Genomic DNA, 24,584 nt, shown 5'->3' with positions numbered 1-24,584 from the left:
CCAGACTCGCAGGGTTTCCTCTAAGCCCAGGATTTTTGGCGACCCTTTCCCAGCACGGCGCTTGAGAAATCGGACTCCTTGTGGGGGAGGAGGGCGGGAGTCACCTAAGGTGACGTTTGGAGAGAGAACGAAGAGGCAGCCCTAGTGTTTGGTTGTGCTAGTCTTTAACTACTGAAGAAGGAGCTTGGTGCTTGGGTAGCATGAATTACGCACGGTTTATCACCGCGAAGAGCGCAGCAAGAAGGCCTTCTCCCATCCGAATTTTGAGTGAGTGCTGGGGCAGAGTCGCTCTTCCTGGGATGGGAGCAGTGGTGGCAGGAACGGTCTTCGTAGAGCCTCTGGGTGGTGCCTGCAGAACGACTGCACCCCTTGGTTGCAGTCATTCATTCAACTGTGAAAGCTCAATGTGAGCCAGGCCTTGCGTGCAAATACACATTCCGGCTGGAACTGAAGGCGAGAAAGGAGCTACAATAGAGAAGAACAAGCTGTTACAGGACTCAGTCCTGAAGAGAGGGCAGGTCCTTGCCAAAACTAAGTAGGGGTTAGATACAGAGTGCAGGCCTGTGCAGAGTGAGCCGTTTGGCTTGTCAAGCAGACGGGGCTAAATGGAGCAGGGTTTTCTGTTATGAGGGCCCTTTGCTTATCTTCCCGATCACTCTGCCTTCTCAGTTGGACACCTCCATTCCTTAGTTCCTCCACCAGTGAGGTAGGCCCATGCAAAGTCATTTTAAGTTTATCTTACATTAGTATACTATCACTTGACAGTTGTATTGACTGTAACACAACATACTGAACTATGCTGTTTAGAAAGTCTTCAGTGAAAGTGTCAATTCTTCTCTTCCATATTTGTTGTAGCTGAGTTAACGCTTCGGTCACCGAAATCAGTCATCTCCTTGGCTAGTGGATCACCAAATCCAAACATGTTTCCTTTTAAGACTGCTGTCATCACCACAAATGATGGAAAGGTCATCCAATTTGATGAAGAGATAATGAAGAAAGCACTTCAATATTCTCAAAGTGCTGGGTAACTCATTTTCATGAGCAATATTGTAAAGGCCCCTGATAAATTGACTTGTCTTTTTTTTTCCTGGGCAGTCAACAGTTAGGAAGGCTAGGAGAAGCATTTTCAAAGAATTAAGAGCAACAGAATATTGAACACTTAACGCTCACATTCCTCAGGGACTTCTCACACTTACATGACTGGGGGAGTCTGAAGGCTTCTGGAAGAAAGAGCTCTACTGAGCTGAGACTGAAAAAAGTGAGAAGATAGCTAGGTAGAGAAGTGGGTTGGGAGAAGGAAGGAGAAGGATGATCCAGGAAGCAGCAGTTTTAAGTCCTGGGGCAGTTTTCTGAGAATCAGCCTCTCTTCCCAACTGTGCAAACATGTTGCCTTCAGTTCAGACGTCTTTAGTTCTTAAAGGCAAACTAGAATACCTAGAGTGCCTCTAAGATTTTCCTTAGCTGATCTTCTAATGATAAAGGATAACTTATTGTCTATAAATTATGCTTTATTAAAGGCTTCTTTGTTCTGTGATGGGAAACTATATTGAAAGGCAGTACAGGTTATGTACACATGAATGATATGTAACATGTCCATAGGCTTTTTCCCGCATGATACAAAGAACTTTGGGGGCTTAAACTTCTAGGTAACTTATGAGAATTTTCCTAAAGAGAACAAAGCATCAATTATTAAGTGAGTGCTCTATAGTAAAATAAAGATTGTAGGTTTTTAGACTAAGAAAGATGTAGATTCATATATCAGCTCATTTAATCACTGGCTGATTAACTTTATGTGAATTTCTTAATCTCTAAGTCTGTTGCCTTTTCTTGTAAATAGGGACATGAATATTGGCAAAAATTTTGAGTATTTAGAAACAATGTATAAAGTACCTAGGATATAGCTACAATTTAATTCCTCTCTATTATTATGATGTTTTACAACTATAAATTTGAAAATATATATTTATGCTTTAGAATCCCAGAGCTGTTGTCCTGGCTAAAAGAGTTACAATTAAGACTACATAATCCTCCCACCCTCCACTGCCCATCTAGCCAAGAAGAAATGGATATATGTATCACGACTGGGAGCCAAGACGGTCTTTTTAAGGTGAGGGTGAAAGGAAAGGGTACCCCACTTTAAAATCAAGTATTCATAAATACATTCATGTCTCACTGACAAACCAGAAGATCGTGTTTTGTGAATTACTGATAGTCTTTCCTGTCTTTACCTAGAGTAATAAACAGGGAACTTAGAGACATTCACTAACCTGATTTTCCTTACACATAGATCATGTAGTCAGTGACCCAGAGCTATGAAACATGCAAACAGGATTCCCACCAAAGGAGTACTCAACTCCTACCAGAAGCTGTAGTGAGCACTGCTCAATTTCATCTGGCTCAGAAATTCAGGTTACATTTTGTTCTATGTGGTTTCAGTTATGAAACTTCAGTATAAGTTTTCAGTTTTTAGAGGGCATATCCTGCTACTCTTCAGATGACGTGAGTCCTTTGCATGCCTGCATATGTAGTCACCTGTGTTCGCCACTGCTGGTGTCTCGTCTTTCCTCTGGGTTCTCTCTCTCTCTCCCCCTCGCCCCCTCCTTCCCGCCCTCCCTCTCTTCTGGGTTCCAGGAGCTTCACAGATGTAACCACCAAAGAGATAGTTCCTGTGGCTCTCTTTTATCTGTTTTTTTCTCTCTCAGGACTAATTAGTCCTGGGTAAAGATTCTTTATCTTCAGTCTTTACTTCTAGATTAAAATATGACTCTTATTGACCTTAAACTAGAGTAAGCTTCCTTTTTCTTCTTTTTATTTATGTAAATGTGAAAGCTATAATCTGGTTAACTTTAATGAATTTTAGCTAAATTATTATTACAGGATAATAGAAGGAATAAGAATCTTTAGAATTTTTCCTCCATCTTTTTTAATTAGATGAGATCAGGTGTGTTCAGGGTGGTATGGCCTTGGGCTGTCTTTTTTAACTATGAAAAATAAAAGGAGTAGCTGCTGTTAAAGTTGTTGCTTGAAGAGAAACACTTGTGATTCCATAGACTAATACAAAAGAGTTCTAATCCATGAAATTCTTTCTTAGGAAGGTATACTGTGAATTTTTTTTTTCCAGAAAAATGTTCCAGACAGTCTGTTACAGCATCAGTCATATCAAAGAAGAAAGATAGCATGGGTAGCCAAATACATCAATAATTCCCTTGTAGATATGCTTACTACAGAGTCCTTAGTGGGAATCGGGTTTAATATCTCTTCCCCTTTGTTCTCCAGGAGAGATGCTATTTTAGGTGCCCGTGTTTCTATCTACAGCCATTAAAAAGTGCTGCCAGATAACAAGGAGCCCTCCTCCTCATTTGGGATGTTTGACACCCCTGTGTCCCCTAGTTGACATGTAAAATGTATGTAACTAAGTCTTCATTTGATCTATTGACAATGCACAGACCACCCACATAATTTGCTTGGTCCTGGATATTATGTAAAGCCTGAATCCATTAAAATAAATCCAAATAAAATCTTTAAAAAGAAAAGAAAGGATTATTCGGTGACTTGTGTATGGTTTAGTCATAACAGACACGTTTGATTAGACTGGAAAGATCTACTGTCTAGCTCCATTGATATCAGTAGCATTATACTGTCTGCAAAATCTCCTAAGATTTGTCAAGTCTTGTCTTACTTGACCTCTAAATATCCTTTAACACCGTTGACCTCCCCCATCCACTCTGAAGCATTCTCCTGCCCTGGCGCTCTCAGCACTAGGTGGCTCTCCTTCAGCCCACCGGCCCTGTCTCCATGGCAGCATCCCTCTACTCAGCCATCATTTACTGGGGTTCCTCAGGCAGAGGCCTCAAACGTCTACTCCCTGGGTGCTTCCATTCACACCCATGTGATCAATCAGGCTGGTAACTTCCAAGCTCCTTCTAAGTCCATTTGTCCATCTGTCCACCTGACATCATCACAAAATGCTTTGCAAGTACTTCAAACCAAAACACTCGTCATCTTCTCCTGCATGCCTGGACAGCTTTTTGGGCCTGCCTTTCAGTGAATGGCCCCACTCCCACCATCCTTCTAGTTCCACAGCCAAAAATCCAGGAGTCCTTCTTGACACGTCCTCTTCTTCGTGCCCCTGTAGACCAGGATTATGTCCATTGGTTTTGAGTTCCTGAGTACCTCTCTGCTCTCCTCTCCAACTCCACCATCATTGTCCTACTTCAGACTATTTGTATCTGTCTGCCCTGAATAATTGTAAAACTTCCCAAACTTTCCACATGTATTCTCATTCATCTTTAATTCTTTCATATTTTAGCCAGAATGGTCTTCTTAAAATGCACATCTGATCATGTGATCCCCCTTCCCACACTCTACTTAGTTAAAATTCCCACTGGCTTCACTTGGCCCAGTGCCTGCATGGTGTGGTTTCAGCTCACTTTTGTCTGATCTCACCCCACCCTCCTCGTTACACTCTGATTGCAGCCACAGAATTCTTTCAGTTTCTTAAAGTGTACCCATTGTCAACCCGACCCGGCCTCATCACTTCCTCCAGAAACCTCTGAATGCCCTACATTTCCGGAATGCCCAAGTCCTCCTCTGACGAGGTCTTTTAGCATTGTGCCTGTGTACTTAATAGCATTCATCACTGGTGTACATAGACATTTATTTGAGTGATTACTTGATTAGTGTCTAGCTTTCCTAGTGGACTAGTATCTCTATGAGGGTAAAAACTGGCCATTATGTTATTCATTTCATCACTTTGTCTTCTATAGGACTGGCTTCTAGTAAATATTTAATACCTGTTCAAAGAAGAAATGAAAGGAGAAAATGAATTTGGGGAGCCAAACTAGTTATGTTTATGTTATTTTTCATATTACCCTAGAACAGAGGTTAGCTAACTGTGGCTTGAGAGGCAAAACCAGCCTTTATCTGATTTTGTAAATAAAGTTTTATTGGAACTCAGCCACACTCATTGGTTGACATACAGGGATGGGCAAAATTAGGTTTCCAGTTTTATGGAAGAAGACATGCAGGTTATGACTATAATAAAGTAATAAAGGAATAAGGTCTGTTTCACGTACTCAGAACTCTAAACCTACTTTTGCCTTCTCCTGTATTGTCTATGGCCCTCATTACAGAGGTAGAGACAAGTAGCTGCAATGGAGACACCACAACCCACAAAATATGTACTACCTGACATTACAGATTATTTGCCAACCTCTAATCTATAGCCATGATGAGCTAAAACTGAAAGGGTGGGGGTTGTCCTAAGAATGGAAACAGTACTATCCAAGCTAACCTATGCTTCTTTTGTTAGGTGTTTGAAATGCTCACTAATAGTGGAGATAATGTCCTCCTAAGTGAACCTGTTTATTCAGGAATACTTGAAGCTGTGAGTATACATTTCTATAAAAGGTAACTCTCTTTCTTATAATAAATAAGAAGAAACCATTGCACCTTTAGCATTATCTGTCCACTGAAAACTAAAATAGTATCTTTCATCTGTAAATAGGAGAATCTTAAATGTTATATGCCAACTATGTTAAATATACCCTCTACTTTATACATTTCTTGTTACCAAATTTAAAGGAATAGGTGCTAAAATTAGGTTGTGCAAAATCATGTCCGGGTTTCTTAAGATTTCACTTGAAATGTGACAGTTTACAAAAACTCATTTTTTGTTGCCATCTGTAATTATCATATGCATAATTATAATCATATTATATGTCAAGTTAATATAACTGTAAACTAATATGGTATAATTAGGGCTTTCCACTCCCGTGTTAAATTAATGGGACTATAATAACCACAAAAAGGAAATGAGCCATCTGGCTCTGCTGGCTCTGGCTCTCATCTGGCTCATCTGGTCAGAGCACACAGCTGAGAATTAGGTGTGGTCGGGGCACGATACTTGAGGATAGGTAAGTATTCAAATTGGAACAAAGAAGAAGAATCAGAGTCAATAGGAGACTGGAAACCATACTATATGATGACTGATTTTAGAAACTGTGGCTGTTTCTGCAAAGAAAGCGGAAGACTCGATACATATGAGAACTGTCCTCAAAGACATAGAAGTCAGCATGCGACCGGGGAATTAGATTTGTCTGTGTGTGTCCTTAGGTGAGAGAACTGGAACCAGAGGTTAGAAACCACAGGGAAGCAAATCCAACTCAGTATACCAATTCTCCAACTATCAGTCTTGCCTGACTGCTCCTCAGGCAGGTAAAGCACTGCCCATCACAGCAGATGCTCATTACACTTGATTGCCACCGAACACAAATATTGCAGAATTAATTCTAGCCTAAAGAGGGGAGGTGAATGAGGTGACCTTTATGCTCTATTGATTCTAATTTCATCAATTTTCTTTTTCATTCAAATTTAAAATGATCTTTGTAAAAATCAATATATAGCCCTGATTGGTGTGGCTCAGTTGGTTGGGAGTTGTACTGCAAAGCAAAAGGTCCCTGGTTCAATTTCTATGCCTGGGTTGCAGTTTTGATCCCCAGTTGGGGTGCATGTGACAGGCAATTGATTGATATTTCTCACATCAATGTTTCTCTCCCTCTCTTTCTCCCTCCCTTTTCACATTTCTAAAAAATAAATAAAATTTAGATAACCTCCTTTAAAATCAATATATAGAGCAATTAGCTAGTCTTCATGAAAGTTATATTATTCAATATCCCCAAGTAGAGATAAAATAAATATTATAAAATTTTTTTCCAAAGAACAATCTGAAAAGAAAATTAAAAAACAATGTTCATTTATAACATCCAAGACATCACCTGTTCATGGACTGAAAGAGTTAATATTGTTGAGATGTCAATACTGCCAAAGAAAGCTACAGATTCAGTGCAATCCCTGTGAAAATGTTCATACCCTTTTTGCAAATATAGAAAAACCAATCCTCCCTGGCTGGTGTAGCTCAGTGAATTGAGTGCAGGCTGTGAAACAAAGGGTCACCAGTTCGATTCCCAGTCAGGGCACATGCCTGGGTTGCAGGCCAGGTCCCCGGTGGGGGCCATGTAGGAGGCAACCACACATTGATGTTTCTCTAACTCTCTCCCTCCCTTTCCCTGTGTAAAAATAAATAAAATCTTTTTTTAAAAAAAGATTTTTTAAAAAAGCCAATCCTCCAATTCGCATGGGATTGGAAAGAGCCCTAATAACCATAAGAACCCTGAAAAAGCAGAACATAATTGGAGTCCTCACACTTCCCCGCTTTAAAACCCTCTGCAAAGCTGTAGTAATCAAAACGGTGCAGCACTGGTATAAGGATAGGACATCATTCCAACGGAACAGAATTGAGAGTCCGGAAGTAAACGCATACAGTTGTGGCCAATTGATTCTGACAAGGATACTGAAACCATTCACTGGGAACCACTCTGCCTGGTTTCAGGAGTTGTAACTGCCTCCTGTGGTTAAGGCTGAGTGAGCGACCTCAGGAATGCGAGCCACTAAGAAGACAAAGCTTGTCCCCTGCCCCCAATGCTCGGTCAGTTAGTCTGTGACCGGTAAGACCCCTCAGAGGAGGGGCAACCTAAGCCAGACACAATCACTTGGGAGGCCATCATGGAAGGACTTGGGGGGCTGCAACAAAGAGGGAGTGATGGACCCTCGCCCCCTGGCTGTTCTGACATAGCCCGAGACCCCTTTCCATCTGGGAGAATCGCTTCCAGGCTCTAATCCATTTAAGCCTAAAAACCTATGATGGGGGAGATGGTGCAGCTCCTTGCCGGCTAGAGCGGCATCCAGGGTGATCAGGCATAAGAAAGAGTTCCTAAAAGTCCTGTGAAACCTGCTTTGTTTAGAATGCTCTCATTTTAATGATAAGGGTCCAAGCAAGAAGTTTGTTCCTCAAAGTTTTATGGCTCTTTAGCTATCTGACCCCGGCTCAGAATAAGCCTTCATAGTTCTTTGAATACTATCTATTGTTTGATCCTTACCTGTATTCTTGTGCAAAACGAACCCAATAAAAGCCCATTGAGGAAAAGATTCTTGGCCCTTCTCCTTTGAGAGATTGGCTACCTCTCCTCCCCAAGCAGATCATGTCTTGGTAGTTTCACTTTCATCCGTGGCGGACAGGGTGGCTTTGCGGGCAAAGTTGCTCCCACAACCATTTAGTACAAAAAGAACAGTCTCTTCAGTGAATCGTGATGGGAAAACTGGATTTCCACATGAAAAAAGGAAAGAAAATGGACCCTTACTCCACACCATATAAAATTTTAACTCAAAATGAATCAAAGACCTAAATGTAAGAGGTAAAACTATAAACTTGTAAAAAGAAACATAAGGGCAAATCCTGACCTTGTGTTTCTCATTGAATTCTTAGATATGATACTAAAAACACAAGCAACAACAACAAATATCAATAGATAACTGGACTTCATTAAAAAGTTAACTGTTAAGCATCAAACAACATTATGAATAATGTGAAAAGACAGCCTAAAGAGTAGGAGAAAATATTTGCAAGTCATATATCTGATAAGGCATTAATATCCAGAATATATAAAGATCTATAATTCAACAACAAAAGACAAACAAATTTAAAAATAGACAAAGACTTGAACAGACATTTCTCCACAGAAGATATACGGATGGTCAATAAACACATGAATAGATACTCGATGTCATTAGTCATCAGGGAAATGCAAATCAAAACCAGAGGGAGAGATGACTTCACTCATACTAGGATGGCTGTTTGTTTAAATGGAACATTGCAAATATTGGTGGATATGTGAAGAAATCGGAACCTTTGCACATGGTTAGTGGAAATGTAAAATGGTGCAGCTACTGTGTAAACCATTTTTTCAGTTCCTCAAAATTCTAAACATAGAATTACCACACCTGATTCACCAGTTCCACTCCTAGTATATACCCAGAAAGAAGTGAACACTGGGACTCAAACAGAAACACACACATGCACTGCAACATTATTCGCAATAGCCAAGAGGTGGGAGCAACCCAGGTGTCCATGAGCAGATGAATAAATAAACCAAACGTAGCTTATACACACAATGGGATATTACTCAACTACAAAAGGAGCAAAGTTCCAGACACCTGCTGCAACAGGGATAAACCCTGGAAACGTTATGCCAACTGAAAGGAGCCAGGCACAAGGGATACGTATCATGTGAAATACCTAGAACCGGTAAATCCATCGAGACAGAGGCAGAATAGACATCACCAGGGTCTAGAGGGAGGGAGGGGTGGGAGTACAGAGTTTCTGTCCAGGGCGATGAAAAGAATTTGGAAATTGATGGGGGTGACGGGTGCACACACTGTGAATGTAATGAATGGCACTGAATTATACACTTTTAAATGGCCAGATTTTTTATATAGATCTTACCTCAGTTAAAAAAAAAATAACTTTTTTCTAATGATTTGACACTAATTATTAATTATTTTTCTAAATCCCTAAGACTTATGATTACATATGCCTGTAAAGATAAAACTTGTGTCTACATAAACAGCAGCATGCAAACACACAAAACATTTTCACACACCCAAACAGAAACCGTGTGCCAAGCCGTGAGGAAGTATGCTAACAAGCAATATCGTCCATTTCATGGCCCAATATAAATTTGTTTTATTCATGGTAAGACCTTTTATTTTATTTTTTATGACAGTTATCTGGGTGACATTAGTTAATAACATTATACAAGTATCAGGTGTACAACTCTATAAGACACCATCGGTATATTGCACTGTGTGCTCACCACCCAAACTCTTGTGTCCCCCCTTCAAGGACCATTTACATTTGTCATAAGCAAGGTAGTGCATAATTCGACGTTGGACTGTTAAAAAGAGTGTTTGCTTATCCTTTGAAAAAAATTGTTGAGAGCCTCATTCAATTATTGCTGTTTCTTCATTTATGATTTTTTAAATGTCTGTTTTCATCCAAGAATAAGATTCCACAGTAGTTTATAAAATTACATCTGTAAGCAAGGCCACTACTCGCCAGTTCAGCCTTAGCAGGTGGTAAAACATTGAAAGGCTTCCACACTCGGTTAGCTGCTGCCCAGTGCCCCGTCACACCCTGGTTTTCCCAGCCTCTCTCCTAAGACCACCCTGAACGTCCCATGATACAGAATTGATGCTGACAGGGAGCCTCCAGGACCCCCTTCCAGCTTGCAGGTATATCTGATGTACCCACTGCTACAGCACTTGTTAAACATTTTGAATGCCCCCTTCACTTGTAACTATTTTATATATTAGCATAACAGATGCTCTATAGAATTCCTCTGTCAAAAAATGTATTAATAAACACCTACTTTACGAATCAGTTCTAACTATACTTATAATGATAATTCAATCAGAAGAGGCTGGGTTGTGCTATACCAAAAAATGCCCCTAGTGTCTCAGTAGCTTACAGCTACAAAGACTTCTTTCTCTCCCACACTACATGTCTACTGCAAGGTGACTAACTGTGTTTCATGCCATCTTCATCCCAAGCCCCAGGCTGACAGAAGCAGTCTCTTTCTGGGATACTGCCAGTCTTAGGGCAGAGAAGGGAAAGAGAAACAGAGAAGTGCAAGCTGGATTTTAAAGTTTCTGCTTGGAAGGAACACACACTACTTCTGCTCACAATTTATTGGCCAGAGCAAGACACACAGCCAAGCCCAATTTACAGGAGCAGAGAAGTGTGATCCTTCCACTGGAAATTGATGGGCTGTTTTTGAATGATAATGGGATCTCCCCCAGGGTAACAACAGCATTACAATATGGACCCAAGTTGGACCCTCTGGAGGTAGAGCTGAGTGCAGGTTGTATGTTTAACGGTATCAAGGGTGACATTCTCAGCATGAGAATTATTTTGTTACCAGTTCTGAATCTTGGGCTTTCTTTTTTCCTTTGTGCTCAACAGCTACAACCTCTTGGCTGCAACATTATTGGTGTTCCCTGTGATGAAGATGGGATTATGCCAGAGTCCCTCAAAGCAATACTATCCAAATGGAGACCAGAAGATTCAAAGAACCCCAAGAAAAATACCCCAAAATTTCTTTATACTGTCCCAAATGGCAACAACCCTACTGGAAACTCACTCACAATTAACCGCAAAAAGGAAATCTACGAGGTATTTTCAAAGGTGTTACATGGCCAGTCCTTGGTTTTTGTTGTCGCTGACTTTTTAGAGGATCATTCTGCATGTGCCCTTATTAGCTTCATGCTTTCGAGGTAGATCAGTTTCAATAAGTGGAAGTCATCTATGTCAAGGGTCCTAATAAATTTAAACACAAGAAATTACTACATCCTTTGTTAACTATGAGATTTTTCTTTCCCTTTAATTGATATTTTCAGAGAAAGAAACAGAATTCTTGGCCTGATGTTAAATTTTATGAAGCTATTTAATATCTGAACCCCAAGTTTGATTTTCACTCTTTTATATTTATAGTTTCAACTTGTCTCTTTTATTTCTATTTGTCATTTCAATTTACAAAGAAACTCTTTGAAAATAGAGGCATGTTCCTTTTGTAAAGTCTACTTTAGCTACATGAAAACGATCCTTAAGCTTTTCACCATAAATATGTAAGTATCAAATAAATGTGGAGCTATTCAGAAATCTTTGAAAAATAAGAGAAATGTGCCTTTTGTAAAGTCTTTTGTATGTACCTGTGATCTCTAGCCTTTCACTACCAACAGTTTTTCAAAATAAGTACCAAACCCTAATTAAAAAAATACAGAGTTTAACCATTGCAGGGGAGTCATAAGAAAGATTTCAAATGGTTCCTTATATTCAATATGTATATAATGAAAAGATTGTCTGATTCTTAGTTTTCATACACTCCTGGCCCTGTCCTTGGTGTCTCTTCTTCACATACTCCCCTTGGACACCCTCACCCAGCTCCGTGGCTGTAAATTGCATTCCATTGTGGAAATGCCTGAACTCCACACTTCTTGACCCAACTTCTGTTTCCAACATCCAACACAAATGCCTAATAGGCATTTCAGACCTAACATGGCCACACAGAACTCTTCATTTTGTCCACTCACACCCCAGACCTCTCATCCCCAACCAATTAACACCCTTCATCTCCATACACTGTGCCAGCATGATCAATGACCTTTTATTCCTCTTTCCCTCTCCTCCCCAACCATCCCCGCCGCTATATCCAATCCATTCTGTGGGCTCTACCAACAAATTTAGCCAAATCCATCCGTTTCCCTCAGGCCACTGCTGTCACCACCTCAGAAACTGCCTCCTTCCCTCCCCGGTCTGCATGGACTTCCCACTGCTCTCCACTCTTGATTCTAACCATGCTTCATATAGCCACCCATGTCCTTTTCCTGCTGAAACAGAAGTATAAAGCCAGTCTCAGGTCCTCCTGTTTCCAGTCCTCCGGGGGCTTCTGCTTGCAGTTAAAATCCCCAAATTTGGCGTCTGCCTGGCAGAGGCTCTTACTGTCATTGCATCCCCCTTACAGCACTCACACTGGCCATCTCTCTAACCCTTACATGTGCCACGCTTCTGTCTCACCCAAGGGCCTCTGCTCTTTGCTCATCCCTTAGTCTAGAAGCTTCTTCCCTGATATTTGCACAACTGTCTCTTTCCTATCACTCTGAGACCTGTGTTATCTTGTCAGGAATGATTTCCCAGCAATTCAACCCAAAATAGCTACTCTGTTTCTCTTTCTCAAACATCACCCTGTTTAATGTTTTGCCCAGACCTTAAGTCTCCCATCTAACACTTCTGCTCATTATCCATTGGCTGATGTGTATTCTGCCTTTCCCACTAGAATGGAAGTTCCATGAGAAAAAGAGCCTTCACAGCCTCATCTCTTTGTCTTCATTGTCTAGACAGTAGGCCCTCAACAGCTTTTCCAGTGAATGAGCATAAAGAATTGTGATTCCAAATGCTTTTAACTTTAGCTAGCTCTTAAGAAATAAATGCATTACTTTAACCTTTTTTAGCTCGCAAGAAAATATGATTTCCTCATATTAGAAGATGATCCATACTATTTTCTCCAGTTCAACAAGGTAAGTGACGATGTGAACTTATTTCACAATTAGAAGGTAAATTGTAGTAAGTTCTTGCCCTGCACTTGATTTTCGCCTGCCTGCTAATCCACTTTGACGTTGGAAGTAAATGATTGTTAATTTGCTTCCACTTCAACTTTCAGTCTCTTAGTTTTATTATGGAATTAGTACTTTTCACTGCTGATATTACAGCTCTTTCTAGGAATTACTTACCTTAAAAAATAGTAGCCGGCTCTCTGTACCATACATTGAACAAAAGAGAAATTCAGGGTCAATGGTCATGAACTCCATTTTCTAGGGCATAGCTCCTTAATCATGGTACCAGAGGTCTGAAAGGGTTTCCTCTTACATATCATCCACAGTCTCTTGGTAGCGGCCGACTGGAATGGTGTCTGAAAAGGATTTGGAAGCTGTGTTCAAGCTGAAAGAGAAGGGCTGTGCTCATTAGTGCTGTCCCTCACGGACATCAGATAAGGCATTCCAGGCAGCAGGACACTATTTGCCCTGCCTGTGGTAAAGGTCCTGGATCGTGCCTGCAGAAACATGGTTCTAGCCTCCCTCTGTAGCTCACCGCTTTTCACAATCACTTTTTCCTAGTGGACACTATTAGCGATGCATACTCCCAATGCCTGATTTTCCAAAATTAAACACTTTATTTGCTGTCAGGGCTGCAAAGGATACATACGTGGATTTGATTCCTTCTTTAAATCTACAGAAAAGAAAAACTCTTGATTTTTCTGGATGTATTGCCTGAATGAGTTGCACCTCACTCTCATCATGGCCACGGCCCCTTCCTTATACGCATCTACTTCTTGAGTAAATACTTCAGTCAGTCTTTCATGTTGACAAAATTTCTCCCCTTCAGTCTCACCTTGTTTATACATTTCCGGTTCTGAGAGGCATCATTCTCTCCATAAACAACACTGAATGCTGCTGGTTATCTGTGCTTAGTGTACCTTATCCAACCTCAGTTTTCTTGAATCCTTTCTCTAAATCTGTTGTTCATCTTGGTTTTCAATCCATGGGGCAAGAAGGACCTAAATTCATAATAATGTCCTCTCAAGAAAATGAGTAAACTGTGATTTGTACTTTTGGCAGAAAAGTCACGAAGACAGGCATATGCTAATAAAAGAACACGCATCTCTGTGTTCCATTTTAGAGAGGTGAGGTAAAGGTAATTGTTCCGTCCCTCGGAACAGTCAACTGGGGTCCCGAGTCTACCTGAAACGGATGAATAGGGATGGGAACAAGAGGTGCAAAGAAAGGCAGCAAGACAAAGGATTCTGATCAAGCTGCAAATTTTATTTTAGGCGGGGCTGTTATATAGGGGGCAGGGGAAAAGGGGAGGTGGTCCTGATAGATTGTCCTGTGCATGCTCACTGCATGCTCCTGGCGACGATTGGTAGGTGGGCGCGTGATCAGCATCTTGATTGGTAGTTAGTACTCGTGATCCAGGGATGCCCCCAAGGGTGGGGCCACCTGGCTCGGCTGCAATATCCTGTTTGGGTTGCCTCAGCCAAGCCCTCCTGGTGCGATCTTCTTGATAGATCGCATCCGCCGTCTTTAGGCCCTGACAGTAATGGGAAGGATGGTTGTGCTGCTGTCGATCTGAATCCACACCCTCTCCAGTCTCCACAGGAAGTAATTACACAGTTACTAACCGGGTTCTCAAACCAATAATGTTTACTCTTTCCACTTCAAGCCCTGGACACCGTCGTTTCTTTCCATGGACAGTGATGGGCGAGTCATCAGATCTGACTCTTTTTCAAAGGTCCTGTCTGCTGGGTAAGGCCGTGTCTCCAACTCAAGGGTAGAACTCAAAGAGACAGAAATCTGCCTCCGCATCCTTCTGGCCAAGACATTCTTCTCATTTAAGAAGCTTGTATTCTACTTGCCTTAGCACGCCAATTAAATTAGTAATTTGAATATAGGCCATTTCTCTCTGTTCATCTCCAATGATCATAGGAACCTGAACATTAATCTAAAGTTGCAGAGGAATAGATCAGATGTTTGGTTTCATGTTCAAAGGCGCACGTTTAAGAATTCTTGGTCAAACTTGCATTATATTTTAAATATACACTTAAATTTAAATTTGAATGGTAAACAAGAAGTAGTTAGCCTTATTAGAATGTTTTAATTATCTAGGTCCATTTGCCCCAGGTCATGACTCTCTCCCTAAAGCAATCAGGAGAATAACAGGGACTCATTGTTGATACAGGAGTGTGCTATTGTGCCTTTTCTCTTTTTTGTGTAGGTTGAGAACAGGGTTTATATCTGGTCCAAAACCCTTGATAGAGAGAGTTGTTTTACACACACAAGTCACAACAATGCACGCCAGCACTTTTACACAGGTAAGGACAATTTAGGAAATAGACAAAATGTTTAATTTGATAAGAATAGAAAATAGTGGAGAGGTTGTGGGGAAAAGGGGACCCTAGCTCACTGTTGGTGGGATTGCAGACTGGTACAACCACTGTGGAAAACAGTATGGAATTTTCTAAGAAAACTAAAAATGAACGTGCCTTTTGACCCAGCAATTCCACTCTTAGGAGTATATCCTAAGAACCCTGAAACACCAATCCAAAAGAACCTATGCACCCCAATGTTCATAGCAGCACAATTCACGATAGCCAAGAGTTGGAAGCAACCTAGATGCCCATCGGTCAATGACTGGATCAAAAAACTATGGTACATTTACACAATGGAATTCTATGCTGCAGAAAGGAAGAAGGAACTACTACCCTTTGCAACATCATGGATGGAACTGGAAAGCGTTATGCTGAGTGAAATAAGCCAGGCAGTGAAAGAAAAATACCATATGATATCACCGTTAACAGGGATCTAAACAAAACAAACAAGCAAGCAAAATATGACCAATGACACTCAATTACGGAACAGGCTGACAGGGTCCAGAGGGGAGAAGGGAGAGAATCATAGGGGAAAAGGGAATGGACTCACATGAACAAGTATAAAGGACACATGGACAATAACTAAGGGTGGGGGGTGGAAATGGGAGGGAGGCAGGGAGCATGGGGTGGGGGGCGGGCAGGGTTGGGAATATAAGACAGAAAGCTGTACTTGAACAAGAATTAAATTTAAAAAAATTATTTAAAAAAAAAAAGAATAGGCCCTGGCTGGTGTAGCTCAGTGGATTGAGCACGGGCCTGCGAACCAGAGGATCGCAGTTCGATTCCCAGTCAGGGCACATGCCTGGGTTGCAGGCCAGTTCCCGGCAGGGGATACACGATACATTGTGTGTCCTCGGCAGAGGCAACCATACATTGATATTTCTCTCCCTCTCTCCTCCCCTTCCCCTCTAAAGATAAATAAATAAAATATTAAAAAAATAAGAAAAAAAAAGAATAGAAAATAAATGTTGGCAAGTAAGATTGCTTTCCCCCTCCCTGGCAATACCAGGGAGGGGAAATCACTGGTATTGAATCTCTAGTGCCACTATGGACTGAATTAAAAAACCTGACGCTGCCCATGTTTACTCTATCAGACCAATGAGAGCTGGTGTTGTAACCCGGTGTTATTTTATAGCGTAGACTAAACTCCTTGAGCGTCAGGCTGTCTCACTCATCTGGCATCCCTGGCATCTAGCCCCATAAAAACTGCAGAACTGTACAGAGTGGAACTGAGCCTGATGAAAGAGTGGAACGTGAGCTTCTTTGTCTTAAAACCTATAATGAGAACAAGAATTGCAAACCTGCCTAGTGACTCATCACCTTCACTGAACATGTGCTAACCTTCCCCAAAACACTGGTTGGTGTGTATTTGAATTAAAATAAAATTAATTTTGGAGAATGTGTAAATTTCCTCCAAGCTTTGAGAAATATTGGATCCATCCCTAATGTGATCTTGAGAATTAAATCATAAGAAGAGAATTGCTCCCTAGGAACTCAAAGTGCATACAAAAGTTTATGTGGAATAGGATATTTGTTTGATATTTTACATTCCTTAAAGTGCCTTATCAAGTTGGAGATGTTTTCCTTTCTTTTTTTTAAATTTTTATGTCTGTTATCAACAAAAATTCACTATCCATTTATGATGCTTAGAATTTCCATTTTAAATAGAAAAACACACACATATGTTACACAGTTGTATATATTACACAGTTGTATATATTATAAGTACTACATATTTCTTGTATTATAGAGGAAATGTAGTATGGCTGTCAATGGCACAGACCTGGCACTAGACAGTCTGACTCCCAGGCTCTGTGACTGCCTGTGTGACCTCAGGAAAGTTACCTTAACCCTTGTTTCTCAGTTTTCTCATCAGTAAAATAGAAATAATAACCCGCCTCATAAGGTTATTATAAGATTAAATTAGCCAAAATATATTAACATAGTACAATAGTTCCTGGCACATAGCAAGTACTATATAAATATTTGCCTTTTTTATTGTCACTGTTATTAATTAACATTTATTCTAAATCATTGACTGTATAAAGCTTGGTTCAGCTTGCTGTAGTTACTTATGGTGGTTTACATGTAATCAAGAGTGACTGGCAAAAACACCTTCTAGAGGATGAACCCTGACATTTGTTACTGTCTTCTCTCTTTTAGCTTATGATATCCCATCTTCTGCACCAGTGGGGACAAGAGGGCTTCCTGGCTCATATAGACAGGTATTGTATTTCAGGTCCCATTTTTCACATAGAAATGGACTTCACTTTATAATCCTCAATTTTTCATTATTCCACAATAAAGGGGAAAACATAATGGTAGAAAGTTTACCACCAGGTCAAATAAATACACTCTATTCCCTTATCAAACATTCATTTTAATCATGAGAGAACACATAGAGCCTCTTAGCTTCTGCAGTCAATGTACTACACACATGCTTTTCATTGTTTTCTTCTTCCAGGGTTGCTGATTACTATAGGAAGCAGAAGGACGCAATATTGGCAGCCGCAGATAAGTGGTTAGGTGGTGAGTGGAATGTATATCCCGTCCTGGGCTGAACAGTAGCACTGATATGAATGGGCGATAAACACTGCATAGTATTGTTAGTAATCCCAGGGGGCAGGAAACAAGAGTCCAGGAGTATTTTTGCAAGAAAATATTACCCTATAAATAATCTCAGAAGTAACAGTCTACAAACTCTGGCACATTTCCACCTATCTCCATTTTACCTGTCCGCTGCAAAGAATTTGTGGTTGGAAGAAAAAAAGACCAATTAGTCTAATAAGCAACCAGCAATAAGTTATCGCAAGCTAAATAAGCTCTGTTCTCAAAAGCTTTTAGAGTTATTTCCAACTTTTCCTCTAAATAGAAGAGGAACTGTGAAACAAACAACATGCTCCTTTTCTAACTAGATTACGTACAGATAAAATAGTACAAATCTGTGGAAGATTTCTCACTACAAATGATTTGCCTTTTAGTCACTAATCTCATTTATCTGTCTAACAGTATGTATTGCTGATTTGATCGAGGGATGGTTTGTATTTAATTTTCTATTAAAAATAAGAAAGTAAAATGAGTTACATGGCTTTAATTACATCATTAAAAATGCCTTTGGCATAAATAGTAGTAAGCAAAAAATGCCAATTCCTTAATTCTGTCATACCTTGCTTCCTAGGAAGTCTTGGTAAAAACAGAATTGTGTTTTTCATAAAGAGTGCTGTTCTGCCACCACAGAGTACTGCTGTACTCAACCATTTTGTACAGCGACGTTGAAGAAAAGGTTTTAATCAACAGCAACTTTGTTTTTAAAAGAAGATAGCAATCAGAATCCAAATAATTGCCTTTCCTTCTTGGTCTTTCTGTCCTAATAATCAACACAGCATAAAACCTACGGAATGCACCTGGAATTCCTGAGCTTAAGTACTTCTTGTCATAATTGATTACATTCTGATGGAAACTTTCATTCATTGGACTTCTACACCGTTACATAAGTGATAGGATTTACTAAAACACAGGAAGAATTCAGAAAGAGTTGAAGAATGCTCTTCTAAAACTGAAAGAGTCGTATTTGGCTCAGGCATGGTTCTAACTCAGGCATGGGAAGTAGATGCAAGCACGAGATTTCGTGCACTAACCTGAGACTAACCAAAATTGTAAACACGCACACATGAGTCTCCCTCCCTCCCTCCCTTCACCCCCTCTCTCACTCGCTTTTTGAAATAAAGCTCAAACACCAATTTCCAGGACTTGTAAAATTATATATATTTTTAAATACTAAAGGAAATTGTATGGAAAATACTAGTTTAAAGTTTCTGCAATTATGTCATTAAATGATACGTGTGGCATCAAAAGTAGCTTTAGGAGATATTTGTTCCCTTTTATTTGCAGGCTTGGCAGAGTGGCATGTTCCTACGGCTGGAATGTTTATATGGATTAAAATTAAGGGCATTAATGATGCAAAAAAACTGATTGAAGAAAAAGCCATTAAGAAAGAGGTAAAAAGGGGGGAGTTTTTTCTTTAACATAGTTTCTTACTTAAAAATGGAGACCTGTGCCAGTCAGGGTACACGCCTGTGTTGCGGGCCAGGTCCCCAGTTGGAGGCCTGTGAGGGGCAACCACACATTGATGTGTCTCTCCCTCTCTTTCTCCATCCTTTCCCTTCTCTCTAAAAAATAAATTTTAAAAATCTTAAAAAAACAAAAATGGAGCCCTGGGCAGTGTGGCTCAGCTACTTGGACTGTCAACCAATAACTGAAATGTTACAGGTTCAATTCCTGATTTAAGCATATGCCTAGGTTGCAGATTTGGTCAGTCAGGGAGCCTGCAATCCTCAGTCCAGATGCAGGGGATCCCTGGTCCCAGCAAGGAGGGGAGGCAACCACTCACTGCGTCTCTCTCACAGCGACGTTTCTCTCTCTCTCAAAAAGCAATGAAAAAGATGTCCTCCAATGAGGATTAAAAAAAAATGGAGAGAAATGTTTATCAGTGCCCGCCACCCCAATTAGTGTTTTAATATCAGATGTTATCTCATTATCAAAATCATAATAGATTGGGGGGGGCTACATAATTCTTCTTCTGGTCTAAATTAATGGGAAGATAGTCATTCATTTAGCTACTGGTTGGTTTCATGGCTAAGAGCACAGTCTATGGAGCCACATCCCTGGGGTTTGAGTTCCAGCTCCACCCTTTATCGGGCATGTGGCTTTCGGTAAGTTACCCTCCCTGAGTTTTACCTGTAAAATAGTAATAACGAGACTTCCTCCATCACAAAGTTGCTATGATGTGTTGTATTAACTGTATGATTGTATTATATTAATATGTATTAATATTATTAATATGAATTAATATTGTATTAATATTAATACAAAGCATTTAGAGTAGTACATGTTCGATAAGTATTAGCCATTTGGTGTTTAAGATTAGAGGATTTCCAACACCCCCCCCATTATGAAATAAAGCATCCTCATGGTAGTGAACCTAAAAGATGAACAAAAGTATCATGAAAAATTTTTAAATAGACCATAATTTCACCACCCAGATTTTATGGCCATTGGTGGTATATTTCCTTGGAGAGCTTATATATAGTTGGTATTTTGTACAGTTATTTGACATGGTTAAAATTACACAGAAAGGTTTCTGTCCTGCTGTTTTCACTTCAAATTAGCCCATAAGGATTTACTCTATGTTTTTTTAAAATTCTCCTTTTGTACTTAAATAATAAATCTATTTAGATTTCATTCAGGGGCATTGATTAAGCTTAGCAAGCCAAATATTTTTCTGATTAACTTTCCAATTTACCGAATAAATCATCCTTTCTCCATTAATTCCTTTATCATGTTTGTCACTCTTTTGTAAAAACTAAAATCTATTTCTAACATTAATTTTGTCTCGAAGCAAAGAATAGATTGTACAAAAGGACAGGGGTTGATGTTGATGTTAGTGTGTACGAGATGAGGGGTCTGAGGGTCAAATGTGGTGACTGGCTGGACTCCAGGGCCGGCCCCACTGCATCCGGAAGCTCCTTCTTCCTGTCTGCCCATCTCACTGGAGGGCAGGACACATGATTTATGAATTGTTCTAATCCTAGTAACAGCACACAGTAGGTATTTAATAAATGCTTAACTGATTTATTTCAAAGAAATACATTTTAGTATAACAAATCAATCTTGTATTTTCTTTGCTTTTCTATCAATGCCATTATCTTTAAGAACATTTGGTAAGTGGCTATTTGTATGTATCTCTGAGCTATGTACCAAGGGTATAGATTTCATATTTTATTGTAGTTTTTTTCAGTCCTCTTAATTTATTCCACATATCCTGTTGCATGTACCTTTACTCTTTCTAAATAATCTCCAATTTTATCCCCACTGCCTGAGCCGAGACTTTGGTCATCTTGTAAAGCTTCTTTTTTACCGCTCCCTCCTTCCCTTTCAGCAACGTGCTTCTAGCATATCCCACAACTTTTCCGCTATATTGGCAAAAGTGATTTTTCATTTTATTGTTACTGAAGACACTAAAAAAAACTAACTTCCTCCTTGAAATATTTTCCCCAGAGTGCTTCAAATCCTTTCACTCCCTACTCATCTTACTTTAGCAGACAGTGCCCAGATTTATACTATGTAACAGCAAGCAGTTACTTAATGCTTTTGAATGTCATGAATGCTTTTTATGATACTACATAACAATCTTGAAGACTTAACAGAATCAAAGTATATTCCAACTCACACAAAATTCTCAAATATGTGATCTGCAGGCAGCTCTGTTCCAAGCAGTGATTCAGAGACCCTGGTTCCTTCCATCTCCTTGTTCTTCAGTCTTCAACATATAGGTCCCACATGGCTACAGAATGGAAAGAGGATGGTGGATCCCACAGGGGAAGGATTTCACAGGTCAGGCCTTGAAGTAGCACATGTGACTTCACATCCATTGGCTGGGATGCAGTCATGTGTCCACATGTCATTAGAAAGAGGCTGGGGAATTGGATATATGGGTATGCCCAGGAAGCAGAGGACATGTATGTGCAATACACATATGTAATACATATGTGGTCATATACATACATATGTATAGTGTGTATAACAAAAGTGGTTCTCACCACTGTGTCTGGACATGCTTACTTAACATTGTTAATCTTTCACTTCATATATTAAATTTTTTACTTTCTTTCAGTTAAGGGGGGCAATTTTCTTCCCATCTCAAGGCTTTTACACTATATTCTCCCTAAAATACTCTTCCCCTACTTCCTCTACATTTTGCTTGGCGAACACCTACCTGTCTTTCAGATCCAAGACTAAAAGTCATTTCCAAATTTGATAACTTAAAATGGCATCTTATTGTTTGAACTTACATTACTTTTCTAGTTAGGTTACACATTTACTATTTTTATTTCCTTTGTAAGTTTCCCTTTGTTCATTAAGGCTAGAAGTCTAGTGTTTTTCTTCTCAGTTTCTGCGAATTCTTTTTATGTGGAGAAGATGTTGCATTTGCCATATTCATTGTAACCATTTTTCCCATTTCTCTGCTTTTAGTTTTGTTTATTGTATGCTATACAGAATTTTTATATAAGTTTTCTTGTGATTTTATTAATTGCCTTTAATTTTTAAAAGTCCTTCCCCATTCTGAGCCTTGATTTACCTATATTTTCTTTCCATTTTTCTTTAATGGGATGTCACTTGTTTTCCATAAACTCTCTTAGATACTAATGGTTCCTGGAAATGCTTTCTACATCGATAACTCAGCTCCCAGCCCTTACTGCAGAGCATCCTTCTCTTTGGCCTCTCCAGAACAAATGGATATAGTAAGTACAGTATTTTCTTCAGAGTAACATCAGCTATCAACTCTATTTCTTGGTGCATAAGTTTATTTTATGAAAACCAATATGTTTTAATGTCTTCTTGGGTTTCTCAAAAACACGTATTAGTGGAAAAGTCATGAACTACCATTAAAAGACACTTTACTTTGTTGCTAGACTTCTATAAACAAATGAAGAGAATGAGTTGAATTTAATTTTATTGTTTTCATGAATAGTTTTCAGACCAACTGAACAGTGTTCATTGATTAGCAGTAAGGGATGAAGAAAATCTCTTTCCTTTGTAGAATTAACATAAGCCAAAGGTACAAATTGAAGCCAGCTGTCTCTTTCATTAAGGAAAAAAAATCAGCAAGTCACAGAAAATAATATTCTCAAATTAATCAAAGTCTACCTTTAACCAAGATAACAAGCAAAGAAATGAGTTCCTAAGAACTGTGTGTCTGGGAATCCAAACAAAAGACCCAGAAATTGAATGGTGCCATTAGTTTTAAGATGAGTTTATACTTATATTTGCAGATGGACTGGTTCTTTGTGTGTTCTTCATTTACTTGCTTTCTTATGTCATTAAATATGCTTTGCGTAATTTTTTTGTTTTTATATAATAGAGTTGGACAATTGAAACTCTATAGGATGTATATATATGCAGGTGAGAGATTACATGAAAAAATAAAACGTGATGTGGAAAAAAAAAGACAATTATGACCTTGAGAACTACAAGAACAACAAGAGAAAAATCCTGGGCATCTAACATGCTTATCTCTACACATATTGTGACATTGATGGCATCCTACCATGATAAAATTGATGTCAAACTTGGTTTTCATTGCCTTATCTCAACCTTAGCTGGATATTCTGTGTTTGAATTTTTTAAGTCCTGACACTTTTCCTAAATAACATCCTAATTTCATTAATTCCTATCTACTTTCAATTCCAGGCCTTCCAGAGGTTAGCACAACTTATAAAAGAATCTTTATGAAGATATCAGACTCTTGGCAGTTCTCGCCAATTTTTTAGATAAATTATTCCTATGTTTTAGCAGCAAGAGATGATCGCTGGTGTTGGTACAGACTGGGTTGCATCAAACGTGTCGCATCTGTGGTGATTTAACTGGACAACTTTTCAAGTGTCCTTAAATCCACCAGATTGCTAAAACATACTTATAATCCACATACCTTCTGATAAACTTTCAACCTGCAAAAAAAATATTTTTATTGTGAAATTTATTGTAAAAAAAACTCTGCAGTTGCTCTGTAATTTCCCATAAATTTTCTTTGAAACTAACAATGATAGGAAATCATTTTGAAAATGTAAGAAAATAAGTTCAAGATGGTATATAATGTAAACTTTTTCTATTTTTAAAGAAAATTTAATGAAGACTTGTTCCAAAAATTATTGGAATTTGAAATCATCATAAGCGATTTCAGTAAGAGTACCACAGACATTATGTTATGCCACAAAAATCCATTTAAAATAAAATTCTGAAATTAAACATACCTAAAAGCATCAGACCTATTAATTCTCAGTAAGGAGAGAGATTGGGACTTAGAAAAATTTACTACAGTGTTTTTTCATAGCACTACTGTGTACAAAAACATATTCTTATCAGTTATGTAATTTGAGTCTACATGCCCCTTTGAGGTATTTATGATGTAATTATTTTGATGATTTTTTCTCACCTTTTCAGAGGTTTATTTTCTCCATCTGGGCACATTTTCTAACGACTGATGACAGACACATTTAGTAATGTCTTCTGAGGCTAACAAATCACAACAATGAAGCTAAGTGCTTGTCATGCATCACCTAATTTAATGCCCCAAACAACCGGACATATCATTAGTAGCCCTGTTTTACAAATGAAGAAACTAAGGTTCTGGGATGGCCTGAGTAATCC

The 24,584-nt window shown here is 39.2% G+C and overlaps 1 protein-coding gene across 2 annotated transcripts; it reads left to right on the top strand.

Annotated features, from left to right (window-relative positions):
• On the top strand, positions 1-24,184 carry AADAT (aminoadipate aminotransferase). 2 transcript variants are annotated; one of them, XM_037060417.1, is made up of 13 exons: positions 1-267; positions 856-1,024; positions 1,975-2,107; positions 5,312-5,386; positions 10,859-11,068; positions 12,904-12,969; positions 14,672-14,754; positions 15,224-15,320; positions 17,541-17,602; positions 17,842-17,906; positions 19,269-19,375; positions 22,577-22,678; positions 23,628-24,184. In XM_037060417.1, the coding sequence occupies exons 1-13, from the start codon at positions 201-203 to the stop codon at positions 23,667-23,669; spliced, it is 1,278 nt and encodes a 425-aa protein (XP_036916312.1). In that variant the 5' UTR covers positions 1-200; the 3' UTR covers positions 23,670-24,184. The 2 variants fall into 2 exon arrangements, with proteins under 2 accessions (XP_036916312.1, XP_036916313.1); XM_037060418.1 differs by lacking the exons at positions 14,672-14,754; positions 15,224-15,320.
• The last annotated feature ends 400 nt before the right edge of the window (positions 24,185-24,584 follow it).

This window comes from Sturnira hondurensis, unplaced genomic scaffold (assembly GCF_014824575.4).
Source record: "Sturnira hondurensis isolate 20B ecotype Veracruz unplaced genomic scaffold, ASM1482457v3 Scaffold0011875, whole genome shotgun sequence".
In the NCBI taxonomy this organism is placed as follows: domain Eukaryota; kingdom Metazoa; phylum Chordata; class Mammalia; order Chiroptera; family Phyllostomidae; genus Sturnira; species Sturnira hondurensis.
This window is presented reverse-complemented; position numbering and strand designations above follow the sequence as displayed.